The sequence below is a fragment of the Psammomys obesus genome, unplaced genomic scaffold (genome assembly GCF_907164565.1).
Source record: "Psammomys obesus unplaced genomic scaffold, mPsaObe1.curated_primary_1811, whole genome shotgun sequence".
Lineage (NCBI taxonomy): Eukaryota > Metazoa > Chordata > Mammalia > Rodentia > Muridae > Psammomys > Psammomys obesus.
Genome location: NW_026596057.1, coordinates 16546396 through 16560055, shown reverse-complemented (window position 1 = coordinate 16560055; position 13660 = coordinate 16546396). Strand labels below are relative to the sequence as shown.

Genomic DNA, 13660 nt, shown 5'->3' with positions numbered 1-13660 from the left:
TATCAGATGTCCTGTGTATCGGATATTTACATTATGATTTAAAACAGTAGCAAAATTACAGTTATGAAGTTGGGGGGCTCACTACAACATGAGGAGCTATGGTAAAGCCTCGCAGCCTTCGGAAGGCTGAGAACCACTGGCTTGGAAGAAACCAGAGGACAAGAAAACAACCCCAGCGTTGAGTCCAGCAGATCTCAATCCAAACACCGGGCCCTTCTAGCTGTTTGTCTCTGGGCAAACTGTTTGCACGTGCTTTCTTTTACGTGAGGATGAAAACTGAAAACACGTACCTCGTGGTGCTGCAGTAAGACTAAGGGCTGATATGCGAGAGGTGCCTAATCCAGGGCCTCCCGTTTAGTAGAGGCTAAAAAACGCAGTCAGCACCGCACTGATAGACTGTTACAGCGCGGATGCTGTGCTAGTTGATTTACCCCTGAGGCAGCCTTCGGGCCTTCAAAGTTGGCGTGGGGCTGTTTGATGTCTTCAAATGCAAACATGACTAATTTAATTCACATTCTGGAACTTCTAAAACAACAGCAATGGGTTTTTGAAGTGCCTCGAGAGGATGCAAACACCTGCTTCAGTGTCTATATTGTAAGTCGGGCTCTGGGACTGTGAACAACTGGCTTTGAGGAATCGATGGAGAACAGCTTCCCTGGTCCAGGGTTCTCAGGGAGTGTTCTCGGGACTCAGGTAGAGTCTCTGTGTGCATCCGAGGATGCAGGAGGTGTCAGAGCGATTTAGCCAAAGACAGCTTCTATGTGAGTCTTCTGCCTCTCTTCCTCCCTCTCCTTCTCCCTCCCTCCCTCTGTGTGTGTGTGTGTGTGGGGGGGATATAGCTCAGTGTAATGGAAGTTTTGGTTTCTTTAAAAACTCAGCTATGTTATGCTATGTAAATATGTTTTTGTTTTAATCCCAAGTGTGGGGTTTTAGTTTGGGACTTTAGTTTGTCCACAGCTGATAATTGCCTCACTGGAGGCATGGTCTTTGCCAGCTGGTAACGACCTGCCTCATGCAGCATGGAGAGGGGCGTGGCCTAAGACATAAATATAAACAGGAGGGATCCAACTATGAGGACCCGGAGAGAGAAAAGGTGGCATTTTGGCGTGTGGCGGTTTGGGGAGACACGGGAGAGACACTTCGTGGCGCAGCGTCTTAGAGTGGACTGCTTGCCGCGCTAGCTAAGTACAGAGATTGATGTACCCTCCCAAAAGAACCCACTGACCCTAAACAGCCCGAGGGGTAAGGAGGCCTGCACCCCTCCCCCCACTAACCTTCCCTCTCCTACCTAGGGTTGGCATGTTGGAAGGAAATGGCTTTATGGAACCCCAAATAAAAGAATTTAAAAACAAGGGCTACAACTCACTAGAAGAATAGTCGTTCAGGGCCCTGGGTTCAAGCCTCAACATTGTAAGCACACACACACACACACATGCATATACACTTATATTTAAAGTGGTTTTAAACTATAATTGAAATGTGCTAATCTGAGTAATACTGTGTCATAGATATGCAAAAAAGTAATGAAGGAAGCCCAGTGATGCTTATGACCACAGAGCTCAAGAACCTGGGTGCCACGAGAGGAAAAAGCAAGCACACACACACAGCGCGTTTTGAAGTATCTGCGAAAAGCCAGAAGGACTTAGATATGTGAATACAAGAAGTGAGGACCACTCAGCACTGTTGCCGGGACCCCTAAGTCATCACCCAAAATAAGCTCACTTCTGGTTGGGAGACGTCAGCAGATAAAGCGCGCATGTGTAGGGGCCAAAGGTTGAATTTCCACCATGTGATTATAATCCCAGGGTCAGGAGGCTGGGCTGGCTCTCAAGCCCTCTTCATGCTGCTTTACTTGAGACAAGGTCTTGTTACGCTGCTTGTGAACTCACTCCGTTCACAGGTGGCCCCGGGAGCAAGCCGGCTAGCTAGACTAGCTGAATCTAGGGGTTCCTCTTCAGTGACTGACCCCGCCTCAGGAAGCAAAGTGGAGAGCAACCAAGGAAGACACCGACATTGAGTTCTGGCCTCCACACCGTGCACACCAAACCCTCACGCTCCTGTGCCTACATACATGCAGACATACACACCCTCACATATACACACTACGGAGCACACACATATACACTACAAAGGTGCAAAATAGTAAGCTCACTTCTAAACTTATGAGAAACTGGTATGAGGGCCAAACTACACTGAACATCATTCAACTGTTGGCTTCATTTACCACACTTGGAATAATGGCAATTTTTTTTTTTCTTTATTAAGACTTTTTTTTTTTTTTTTGCATTTGAAACTGCTATTACAAATTCTTTCAATTAATTACTTAAAAATGGAAATGCTCTTGCAGTTGATTGAGAGGCTATGAAATTACATAGGAAATTAACTTCAAAGTAGACCTGTAATTCCACCCACTTGGGAGGCAGAGGCAGGAGGATTGCAATCCCAAGGCCTACTGGGTTACAGAGCAAACTGAAGGACAGTCTAGGCTTAATGAGAGAGAGCCTGTCTCAAAGTACAGCAATCTAAAGAGATACTGGGATAAAGTTCAGGGACAGGGCGCTTGCCCAGCAAGCCCGAGGCTCTAGGTTCAGGCTCTAATGCTTCTTCCTGAAGCCCGGTTTCTGGTTAGTGATCTGCAAAGCCTGGGTATAGTTAAGAGCAACAAGCAGTGGACAGACTCTCCCGCCAATGCATCCCTCAGCCTAGGCAGCTGGATCCTAAAGCTCTGGATTCTTCATCTCTCCACGGGGAGTGTGGGTGCGTGACACACAGCCTGCCAGGCTATGAAAAGGCTTTGGAAAGTATAAAGCATTAGTCAGCCCTTAGGAAGTCCAGGTTTTGGGGGGAGAGGGGGAGCACCTGTCTGCCTTGGAGCTAAACAGGGTATTCTGAGGGCTTTTTTTTTTTTTTTTGGTTTGTTTTTTCATTCATATGTAAGGGATGGGAAAGAGTCGGAGACAGAAGACCTAGATTTCATTTGCAGCTCTCGAAGTACCTTCCTGGGAGATTTCAGACTACTGAATAACTTTCCAGGTCAACTTTTCCACTGTTAAAAGATACTTCCAGCCGGGTATGGTGGCACATGCCTTTAATCCCAGCACTCAGGAGGCAGAGGCAGGTGGAATCTCTGTGAGTTCGAGGCCAGCCTGGTCTACAAAGTGAGTCCAGAATAGCCAGGGCTCTGTTACACAGAGAAACCCTGTCTCAAAAAAAAAAAAAAAAAAAAAAAAAAAAAAAAAAAAAAAAAAAAAAAAACTTGCAGATATTCAGTATACACTGGAGTTTTTAATAATGAGTAAAATGTTAACAAATCATTTTAAATCATATATATGGTTACTAATGAGGCTTCTGTCATTCCAGGATATTATTTTATTCTCTCTCTCTCTCTCTCTCTCTCTCTCTCTCTCTCTGTCGACAGGGTTTCATGTAAACCAGGCTAACCTTGACCTTGCTATGTAACAGGGACTGGTCTTAAATTCCTGATTCTCTTGCCTCCCAAGTGCTGGGATTACAAGCTTGTGCTATCACACCTGGTTAGGATATCATTTTATAAAAGGTCAGTGTTCCAGGAAATCGGGCCCTCAACCCCCATCATTGTAAGAATATTAATCATTGACTACACTCTACTAACCTGTCTGTCGTGTGCTTAATTATTCTCGCACTCCAGTGCTATGCAAATATCCAGGTGACCTTTTATCTGAGGAGGACACTGGTGCAGTGCGAGTTCACACAGTGTGCCCCGAGTGACTCAGAGGGAGCCACGCTGGCGAGCAAAGAACCAGGCTGTCCGGCTCCCAAGCCCTCCTCTATCTGCTGTGGTTCAGCCAATCTAGTCTAAAGTCTTTGCTCTGCACCCCACCCCCAGTTCTGCAACCTCGAACATGCGTATTCCCGTCCCTTCTACCCTCATTTCTGAGATGGAAACCCCGTTCAGCAGGTTATCTGTGAAAGTTAATTGATGCATAAAAAGCATCATGCTAGATGCCAATCACCATGTGTCTCTTTACATCTCCCACCGGGCTCCCATGAAGTCCCAGATGGCTCCAGAGAAAGAGACAGACTTTCTGGTGCTTGGCAAGTGGGAACCATACAGAGAGACAAGTGAGGAGCCTTTCCTTACCCTCGCTGCTCAGCGGCTCATTCTGCATCTCCTCTGGAATTAGAACCTTGTATTCTGCCCAAGCTGTGGAGGGGAACCCGCTGAGCATTAGTCAGCCCTTAGGAAGTCCAGGTTTTGGGGGGACAAATCCTCAGTGATTACATTCTTGCTGACCATTTTGTGGGGACACCTTCGTTCCAGTGATGTGCAGCAAAGCTGCATGTTTTATGGGGATCTTGGCTTCCCCAAGAATCTCAAATACCCATTAACATAGAATAATTTTTCTCTTGCTTTTCTTTATAAAGTCCTTTGGTTCATGATGAGAACTGATAAATCTAAGAGGTTCTGGGTGTTGGGTTAACTAAACACATAACTAAACAGGCTGGATTCAGACCACACTGTGACAGCAAACCCAGCTGAACCTGGGACTGACCCCAGATCTATGTCACTCCAGGTCATTCCAGTTTTCTAGAGGGTTCCTGACACACTCCGCTTACAACTCATCTTGGCTGCCCCAAAACTTGCTCATTTTCAGATTCTTCCAGGTGCAGCTGTGAATGGGTTCCACAAAGCTCCATCGAGGCAGGGCCACGCTGCGACTCTTCCCTCTAAGTGTGCATCACGGTAGGCTCTTAAACACTTTCCACCAAGAAGATGCACCAGTGCCAGGAAAGGTACTAGACAAATGAGGCACCGATAAAATCCTCAGTGAACCTATAGACCTCCGCTTCCCCCGATGTGTTTACTAATACATATATACTGTCTACCCGTGATGAACACAGAGCACTGCGGGCATCTCTGTGCACAGCAGATGTCTAAAGTTTAGGACTGTAGCACTGGAGGAGATACCAAAAACCAATAAAAGGATAGCTAGATAGATAGTGATAGATGATAAATAGATAGATAGATAGATAGACAGACAGACAGACAGACAGACAGACAGATAGATAGATAGATAGATAGATAAATGATAGATAGATAGATAAATGATAGATAGATAGATAGATAGATAGATAGATAGATAGATAGATAGATAGATAGATAGATAGACAGATAGACAGACAGACAGAATTAATAAAACCAATAATACCTAGCGATTCTGTGAACCCACCTCCAAGACAGGAGCTTCCTATCTGGTGTGTGCTCTTGCTAACAGCACCGTCAACACATCTAGTCTTTCTCTAGCTTTTCAGTTGGTTCTCTGAACTACTAGCACACAGCACAGTTGCAGAAACACGTCCTTACAATCCATCTTTTTATTCCTTTTTGTTTGGTTGGTTGGCTTTGTGGCAGGGTCTCATGTAGTCTCGGTAACTCTCTGTGTGTCTGAGGATGCCCGTATGAACTCCCGATCCCCCTGCTTCCACCTCCCAAGTGCTAAGATTATAGGCAGATGTCACCACACCCAGCTGTCTCCCTCTGCCAGGCTTGTCAGAGCAAAGGCGGAGTGAAGAGACCAAGCTTTCTTTGTCCCTGGGCCATAGGAAAGTTAACCTACCTTCCTAGAAAAGTTAATAACTTAGCTCTCCGGGGTGTGGTAGCATTTCTCTGTAAGTGCAGCTAACCCTTGGGCAGGAAGATCAAGAATGTGAGGCCAGCCTAGAGGACTTAGGGGCTTATCTCAAAATTATAAACATTTGAAGGGGGTATAGCTCCACGGTAGAACACTGGCCCAGCACATACAAGGCTCTGTGTTAAATTCTCAGTACCAAAACCAAACTACGTCAGCCTCCAAGCTAGAGCTAAACCAGCTGGCTCTGATGACCCTGGCTCCTTCCCTTACCCCCACTGTAAGAAAAACACTTCCTTGCAGACAGAAGTTGCTAAAATGACTAATGTCTGGGGAGGGGAGAACCCAGTTATGAACATCTCTCTCTCTCTCTCTCTCTCTCTCTCTCTCTCTCTCTCGGCTTGCTTGTTCCCACTCCTCTCTCTCTCCCTTCGTTCTCTCTGTCCTTCCTTCTTCTCTCCCTCTGTCTCCTCTCTCTCCTTCCTCTGCCTTCTTCCCACCTACCTTTCGAGTGGCAGTTGCAGGGTAGGCAGCGATCTCTGTCTCGCTGCCGGTAGAACCCCTCCCTGCACCTCTCGCAGTGAACTCCAGCTGTGTTGTCGTTGCAGTTGAGGCAGCGGAACCCGCTGCCCGTCTGTCGCTGGAGCTCCTGATCAAAGACACATTGCCTGGACTTCCCATTGCAATCACAGACTGGGGAAGAAGGAAGAGAGACACCATCAGAAACAAACAAAATCGGAACAATCTCCCGGATGGTTAGTATCATAATTGACTTAAACCAGCCAATGAAAAGGAGTGGCACGGGCTATTGGGGAATAATGAGGACTCTTCTTCCACCTAAAGAAAGCGGCAATTACATAGTGCGTGGTCATCACTGTCTGGGGAACGTGGATTCAGGGTCACCAAACTGTCCAATTTCATAAGAGAAGCCAAAAGCTTAGGTGATGCTTTAATATGAAAATCGTATTTGAATGTCTGCAGAGAAGTCATTGTAAGCACTGTCTGAGCCAACAGAACAAGTCAACAAGCTAAAGGAGAATGGCCAGTCACGGACTCTCATCCAACGCTTGCAGCTCCACTGGGGAAGACATACAACAGTGTCAGTGCTGATGCCTGACACGACCATCTGGATAGGTCCTTCTCATCCTCACTTGTGTCTTGTATGTCCCTCCCAAAGCCAGTTGTCAAAGAAAACCATCACCCAGTGTCAGCCAAGACTGTGTGTGAATGGGAGGGGGGGCCTAAATGACAGCCCTAATTGACATAGTATCTGACCCACAGTAGACACTCAGAACATTTCAATCATGGCTTACAAGAAGTGATGAGCCTAGAAATCAAAAGAACAGAAACATTTCTTTGACAAATTTCTTTTTCCTTCTGGGTATGTGGCTTCTTCGACTCAAACCCTGAGCTCTATATATACTAGGCAAGCACCATCCCTGTTGGCTCATCCTCAGCCCTTTGGGCAAATCGCTTTGACTTTTGCTCCTTGCTTTCTCTTCTACAAACGTGGAATGGGTCTTAAGAGCATCCGTCTGAATTAGGACCAGCCAATACTCTTGCATGAGCTCTTTTTCCCCCCTCAGAAGAAACAGATTAAAAACAGCACTTGAAGGTGAGGAAACTTGACCTGATAAAGTGGCCAAACCTTTCCGCACTGTCTTCATTGGCCATGTAGCCTCCATGTATGACACAAAGCTTTGGTGAGTCTGAAGCTGTCTCTGGTGTGTCTAGAACTAAGAGTCAACCAGAGTGCTAACCATAAAGCCAGCCAGGGTGCCCCATGTGCCAAACAGCTGTCCTGTGCAGGCCCGGTGGTATTTTCATCAGTCCCATTGGCTCCCTAAATATGTAGCAGCAGCCCAGAGCCACCCTGCTTCTTTTCATTTAAATTTTGTTATCGGTGTTCATGCTTTTATGTGCACATGCTACTGCATGCGTGTCAAGGACAGAGGACACATTCGGGCGTCACTTCCTCTCCTTCTACCACACAGGACCCAAGGATCGAACTCAGGTCCTCAAACTTGGCAGCGAGTGCCTTTACCTACTGAGGTACCTTGACACCCAACCTGCTCTGTTTGGGGACTTTACATCCATCCGCTCAGTTAATTCTCTCAGTCTAGGGGATGGGAAGATGAATGCTGAGAGGCGATGTGCATCTTGCCTTATGGTACACAAGACAGTTAAGTGGCAGAGCAGGAGAATGTGATGGCTGGCCTGTGTGATTGCAAAGCCTCTGTCTTTTCATCTCTTCCCCTTCTCAAGAATCTAGTCTGGTGCAGGGGTTTCTATGGCCTCTTCCAGAATCTCTTTCAGTCTAGTAAAACACACACACACACACACCAACCACATACGTTGGCTGTACAAATCATTTTATACATTTGTATGTGTGTGTGCCACATTCAACAACACACACGTGGAGTCCAGAAGCCAGCTTACGGAAGTCAGTCCTTCCCTTCCCCCATGTGAGTCCTGGGATCAAACTCACCTTGTCAGGCTTGGTGAGAAGCCTTTACCCACTGAGCCCTCTCACCGGCCCACAAGTCATTTCTGAAGAGAGTCTTAAGTCTATCTCTCTGTGGGATTTTTACCACGTCCCCAGTACTTCCCTGGAAAACAAAACAAAACACACACACACACACACACACACACACACACACACTTCCCTTTTTCATTTATTTCATTCATCTCATTTTATTTATTTATTTGTTTCTTTGTTTATTTTAGAGACAGGGTTTCTTTGTGTAGCCCTGGCTATCCTGGAACTCACTTTGAAGACCAGGCTGGCCTTGAACTCAGAGATCCACCTGCCTCTTCCTCTCAAGTGCTGAGATTAAAGGTGTGCACCACCATGCCTGGCCCAAAGCCAACTTCTCAATCTCTTTATTTAAAAGGCAAATTTGCCTATGGTACTTCAAGGCCTGAACAAGCCAGCTCATAACAAAGTCCTGTTCTGAGACTAGACACCTTCATGCCAGAGACGAAAACCAACATTTCATTGAGTTTACAGTGTACTGAATTTGTCCCCCGTTTAAACTGCCAGAGGTGTTTGTTTTTTGTTTTTTTCCCACAGAACCATTGCCAAGCTGAGTCTTTCCCAACTACTGCTGGTGAAACAGATTTTTTAAATCTCCAACAGATGTGCCACACAGCTGTCATGAGCTGTGAAATTTCCACCGAGGAATGGGTACGCCCATCACACGCATTATGCATACCAGGCAGCCTTTGCTGGAAGGCTCTTCCACCGTGCCATCCCATGCCCTTTCTGCCCCACACCTCCTCGGAGCAGTCTCCGAGCAACTACACACTTCGCTGTGCTTCTTTAATTCCAGGCATACTGTTGTTCTGTCTTTGAGACGGGGCCTCATGCAGCCTAGGCTGCCCTGGAACTCAGTGTGAGCTGAAAACGGCCTTGTGCTGACCGTCTCCCAAACATTGGGATATTTACCGCCACATCCCATGGACAGACTTCACCGGAAGAGTGTGTTGGCCTGGAGGGCCTGCATTGCCTGAGAACTTTGTGCAAATACTCCCAGTTGCCTTGCCTGCTCACCTCTGCAGGCACCAGGCCGGGTTATGATTACATGAACTGTACTGATATAATATTGAAACATCAAACACTCACATCCAGACTTGAGAGGAAAACTCATCCTGTTTCTCTGCACGGAACTATTCTTTCTGCCCCTGGTGTATACTTGAACCATGGTTCCCTTCAAGATTTCTCCTTAGACTGATGTCTATAAAACCAATGACTACTCACTCTCACAACTGGGACTGGGAAAAAGTCCCATTTTAAATTCTAAAATATTCTCACAACCAGGCTTAATAAAATGAGTATAATGCAGATTGTGTGACTCTTTTGCATTTGGGGTCATTTCTTACTAACAAGCTGCATGAGCTCACTGGTGGCCACAGGGCACCCCAAGGCTAGAAGTAGGCTGACAGTAGAGTGACTATACCCCTTCAGAGGACAGCAGCAGACAGATAGCCAGGGTGAAGGGCTGCTGGAGTCAAGGTTTCCATTTATGCTTTTCAAAGAAAACAGAAATCTGGCTTTGTGTAGAAAATCTATTGAATTTTAAATATTTGCCAAAAATATTTTTAAAGTGTTTTTTTTTTTTTTTTTGAAACAAAGCTGTGTTAAGGGCAAAGTACTACTGTACTTTGTTTCTTACAGCAGGAAATGGGAAAATTTGAGCTCTGGGTTACCACACAGGGCTAGAAGCGGGTCCACAGCAGCTGTTAAGTTTTTGCCAATGAACCAATAAATGAAAGCTCTTTCTAATTTTAGGGACCCTGTTGCTGAATGTGGTGGTTCACAACTGAAACCACTACACTTGGGGAGCTAAGACAGGATCGATGGGAGTTCTTGGCCAACCTGGGCTACATAGTTTCAGGAAGCCTGAGCTATGGAGTGAGATTCTGTCTTAAGAAAAGAAGGAAGGAAGGAAGGAAGGAAGGAAGGAAGGAAGGAAGGAAGGAAGGAAGGAAGGAAGGAGAAAAGAAGGAAAGGGAGAGAAAGAGAAGCAAACTGGCTCCAGATGTGAAGGAGGCCTGTAAAAGGAAAAGCTTAGTAATCTGGAGCTCTGGTTGGTTTGGGTTATGGACTCCCCCCCCCCCCCTCTTCCCCCTAATGATGCATGTGGCAGCCTTGCTCCTTTACCTGCACAAACCGTGTAAACACAACCCTCTCCAAACAACGTACCCAGCTACCCTGCTCCACCCCCTGCAGCAAAGAACATGCACCCCCTTCTCTGGACAATAAGAGACTTCTCTTTTCCTAACAGCCACCATGCTGACACAGCGTCTATTCAAATACATTCTCTATTGGAAATGCACCCAGATATGAGGAGTGCAAATTGATTCAGCCTGGGTTGGGTTCGGGAGCATACACAGGAAGGCAAACTGCGTCCTCAGGTGAATTTTTAGGGAAAATCCTTTATTCACCATCGTATGCCTATGCATATCGGCAGGCATGTGACTGAAATCAGATGCATTATGGGAAGAGAGATACACAACAGAAAAATGATTATATGATCCAATCAGTCTAAATAAAAAACCGCCTCTGCTACCCCCCCCCCCCCCCCCCAGTAACCAAATTTCTCCTCCTCTGAAATCAGGGTGTGAGCGTCTTCACTCTTGTGGTTCAGTGCCCCTTGCCATGTCTTCTCATCTCTTTTATTGTTTTGCTTTAAATCACGCTTCTTTGCTATGCTGGCAGATCTGTGTGAGCTTTGATTTCAGGCCCTTGAATAAGAAGCCACGTACCTGGAAGCACCTGATCCCAGCTCCTCCCCTGGAGACAGATGTTTGTGTTTCTACTGTTGAAAGGGCTCCATTTATCCCCACCTCTCGGCACATGTATTGAAAATACAAATTTAGCAACCACTGCCCTATTCTTCTCCATGGGAGTCCGATTTAGCTCAGTCTACTTAGAGAAACAGACCTAAATGGTTGCCCATACTAGATTCTGAAACAAGAAATGCTAAAAATGTCTTTATTGTTATACTTTCCTTCCCAGTGTTGAGATGTGTTTGATTTTATGCCTGGAAAACTTTTTTTCACTTTTATTTTTCAAATCTGTTGCTGTTTTTCCAAGCTTGGCGAGGTCTCAAACCTTGTAACTATGCCACGAGCTTTCACTGGGAGGCCTTGACATACACAGTAATGACAGTGCAGGTAAGACAAGACTCTCGGGCACCCCTCAAGGCAGCAGCAGGCCATTTACTGACAGTCCTTTCAATCCTCCACACTGAGCAAATACACGCTGAGCATCTGAGGTGCACCAGGCTAGTCCAGGCTCTGGACCCTGCAGCAAACAACACCTGCATGAGTCCCAGCCCTCAAGGAGCTGCTGTGAGAGTCTGGGAGGCAGATAACCAAGGCAAATGAGTAACACAGAGAGAGCATATTAGGATAGTGATATTTATTAAGGTGAAACACAAAAGCCAGCAGACACAAATACATGTAAAGACAACACAGAGAGTAAGGCAAGGTGGGAAGGCTGGAAAGTGTTATGTGCTAGTTACTCCTTTCTTTCTTTCTTTCTTTCTTTCTTTCTTTCTTTCTTTCTTTCTTTCTTTCTTTCTAATCAATACTTGTCTGGCTTATGTTTTCTGCCCACTTATTTTCTGGGTACAGCGACTTTCTAGTAAATGACCTCAAACACAGAAACATATAAAATTATTCCTTATCATTTTATTGCAGACTAGATTTTTCTTTACCCCTACTGGCAAGTCCTTTCTTTCCTCTTTGGTAGACTGTGTTGTTGTTTTGTTTTGAGATAGAGCTTACTGTGTAGTCCAGGCTTGCTTCCAATTTGAGATCCTTCTGCCTCAGCCTCCTGAGTGCTGGGATTTCAGGTGTGTGCCACCACACCCCAGCACACTGGTAGATGCTGGTTTTGCTGATTCTTCTTTTCTCTCTTATGTTTTTAATCAAGAAAATGCATATTTACTTCCTTGATTGTGTGTGTGTGTGTGTGTGTGTGTGTGTGTGTTTGCATGTGTCACTATGGCAATCTTCCATCTCAGCTTCCACCGTTGCTGGGATTGCACCCGTGAGCCACCAAACCTGGCTTTATTTCATTGATTTAATAAATATCACTTCTTATCCAATGGGGAGGCTGTACTGGGTACCTGGACACTAATACTTCACAAGCCAGTAAGATTTTATAACACAGCTATTAACATATTTTTCCAAAGATGATGTTGAATGTCAACATCATCTTTATTCATATTTATAAAATATATTTATAAACTTATATAATTTGTATATATTTATTAAGCATTAATCACATTACCCATGTTTTCCAGTTTCCCAATGAGCAGGCCTGGGTCCAGGAGTTAGCATTAAGATGTCATTACGGGGGCTGTGGAGGCAGCTCAGTCAGTAAACTGCTTGTTACACAGGCATGAAGACCTGAGTTTTATCCCAGAACCCAAATTAAAAATATGGGTGTGCTGCTGGCACATACTTGAAATCCCAGCACTGGGGAGGCAGAGCTGGATTCCTGGGGCTTGCAGGCCAGATAGCCCAGCCTAACCAGTGAGTCTCTGGCTAACGAGAGATAGTCTCAAAAACAGCTCCTGAGGAACAATATTGCCCTCTGATTTCTACATGCATGTAAGTACACACATGACGTGCAGATAAGCATGTACATTCAGTTTAAATATGCATACATACATACATACAGATTGATAGACAGACAGACAGACAGACAGATAGACAGACAGACAGACAGACAGATAAGAGATATGAAACATTGCATCAGAAAACGCAAAATCAGAGTTGGCAAAATGGCTCAGCAGGTAAAGACACTCTGCCACCAAGCCTGACAACCCACGTTCCAAGTCTGGAACCCACATTGTGAAAGGAGAGAACTGACTCCCATAAATTGTCCTCTGACTTGCATATGTTGGCTATGGTATATACAGGTACACACACACAAACACACACATACACAGAGAGAGAGAGAGAGCAAAAACAATTAACCTTGGACATGGGGCTCGAACTGAACTGTCTGTTGCTACACCTCATTCATCATTTCTTTGCGTATTCATTCACACCACACTGTTTCCCTGCCAGAGACACCTCTTCAAATTTCATCTGCATCTCTGTCCCCTCACTCCAGCTCTTGACAGCCAGCCAGGTCCTCCCCGCAGATAAAGGAATGCAATTCATCAAGTTCACCTCCAGCCCTAAATAAACACTTCTGAACCGGAATCATTTTACAAAGATTGTCACATATTTCTTTAAGTCTAGCGAAGTGTGGGCGGTGCCTGTGTCTGAGTGTGCTGTGGGCCTGCTTCTTTGCTGGGTAAGTGTGTATTATAACGATAACTATAATAGCTCGGTCGCTGACCCTCAAGGTGCTTCTTAGGAGAGGCCCACCAGGCAGCCAGACGCAGGCTGGTCCGCCCACTACCACCCACACTCGTGAGGAGAGCAGATCAAAGGAGCTGGAAAGCCTCTTTAAACAATGGAGCCTGGAATCCCTCAGGGCTGTTCCCAGCACTCCCACCCCTCACTAAACATGGCCTCTGACAAGT

At 45.7% G+C, this 13660-nt stretch overlaps 1 protein-coding gene across 1 annotated transcript in view; it reads right to left on the bottom strand.

The window, feature by feature from the left end:
• Lamc2 (laminin subunit gamma 2) overlaps window positions 1-13660 on the bottom strand; it is a 64992-nt gene that overhangs the window by 38977 nt on the left and 12355 nt on the right. The window contains exon 2 of the mRNA XM_055624680.1: window positions 6114-6302. Coding sequence (XP_055480655.1) covers window positions 6114-6302 — 189 coding nt within the window. The remainder of the gene's footprint in view (window positions 1-6113; window positions 6303-13660) is intronic.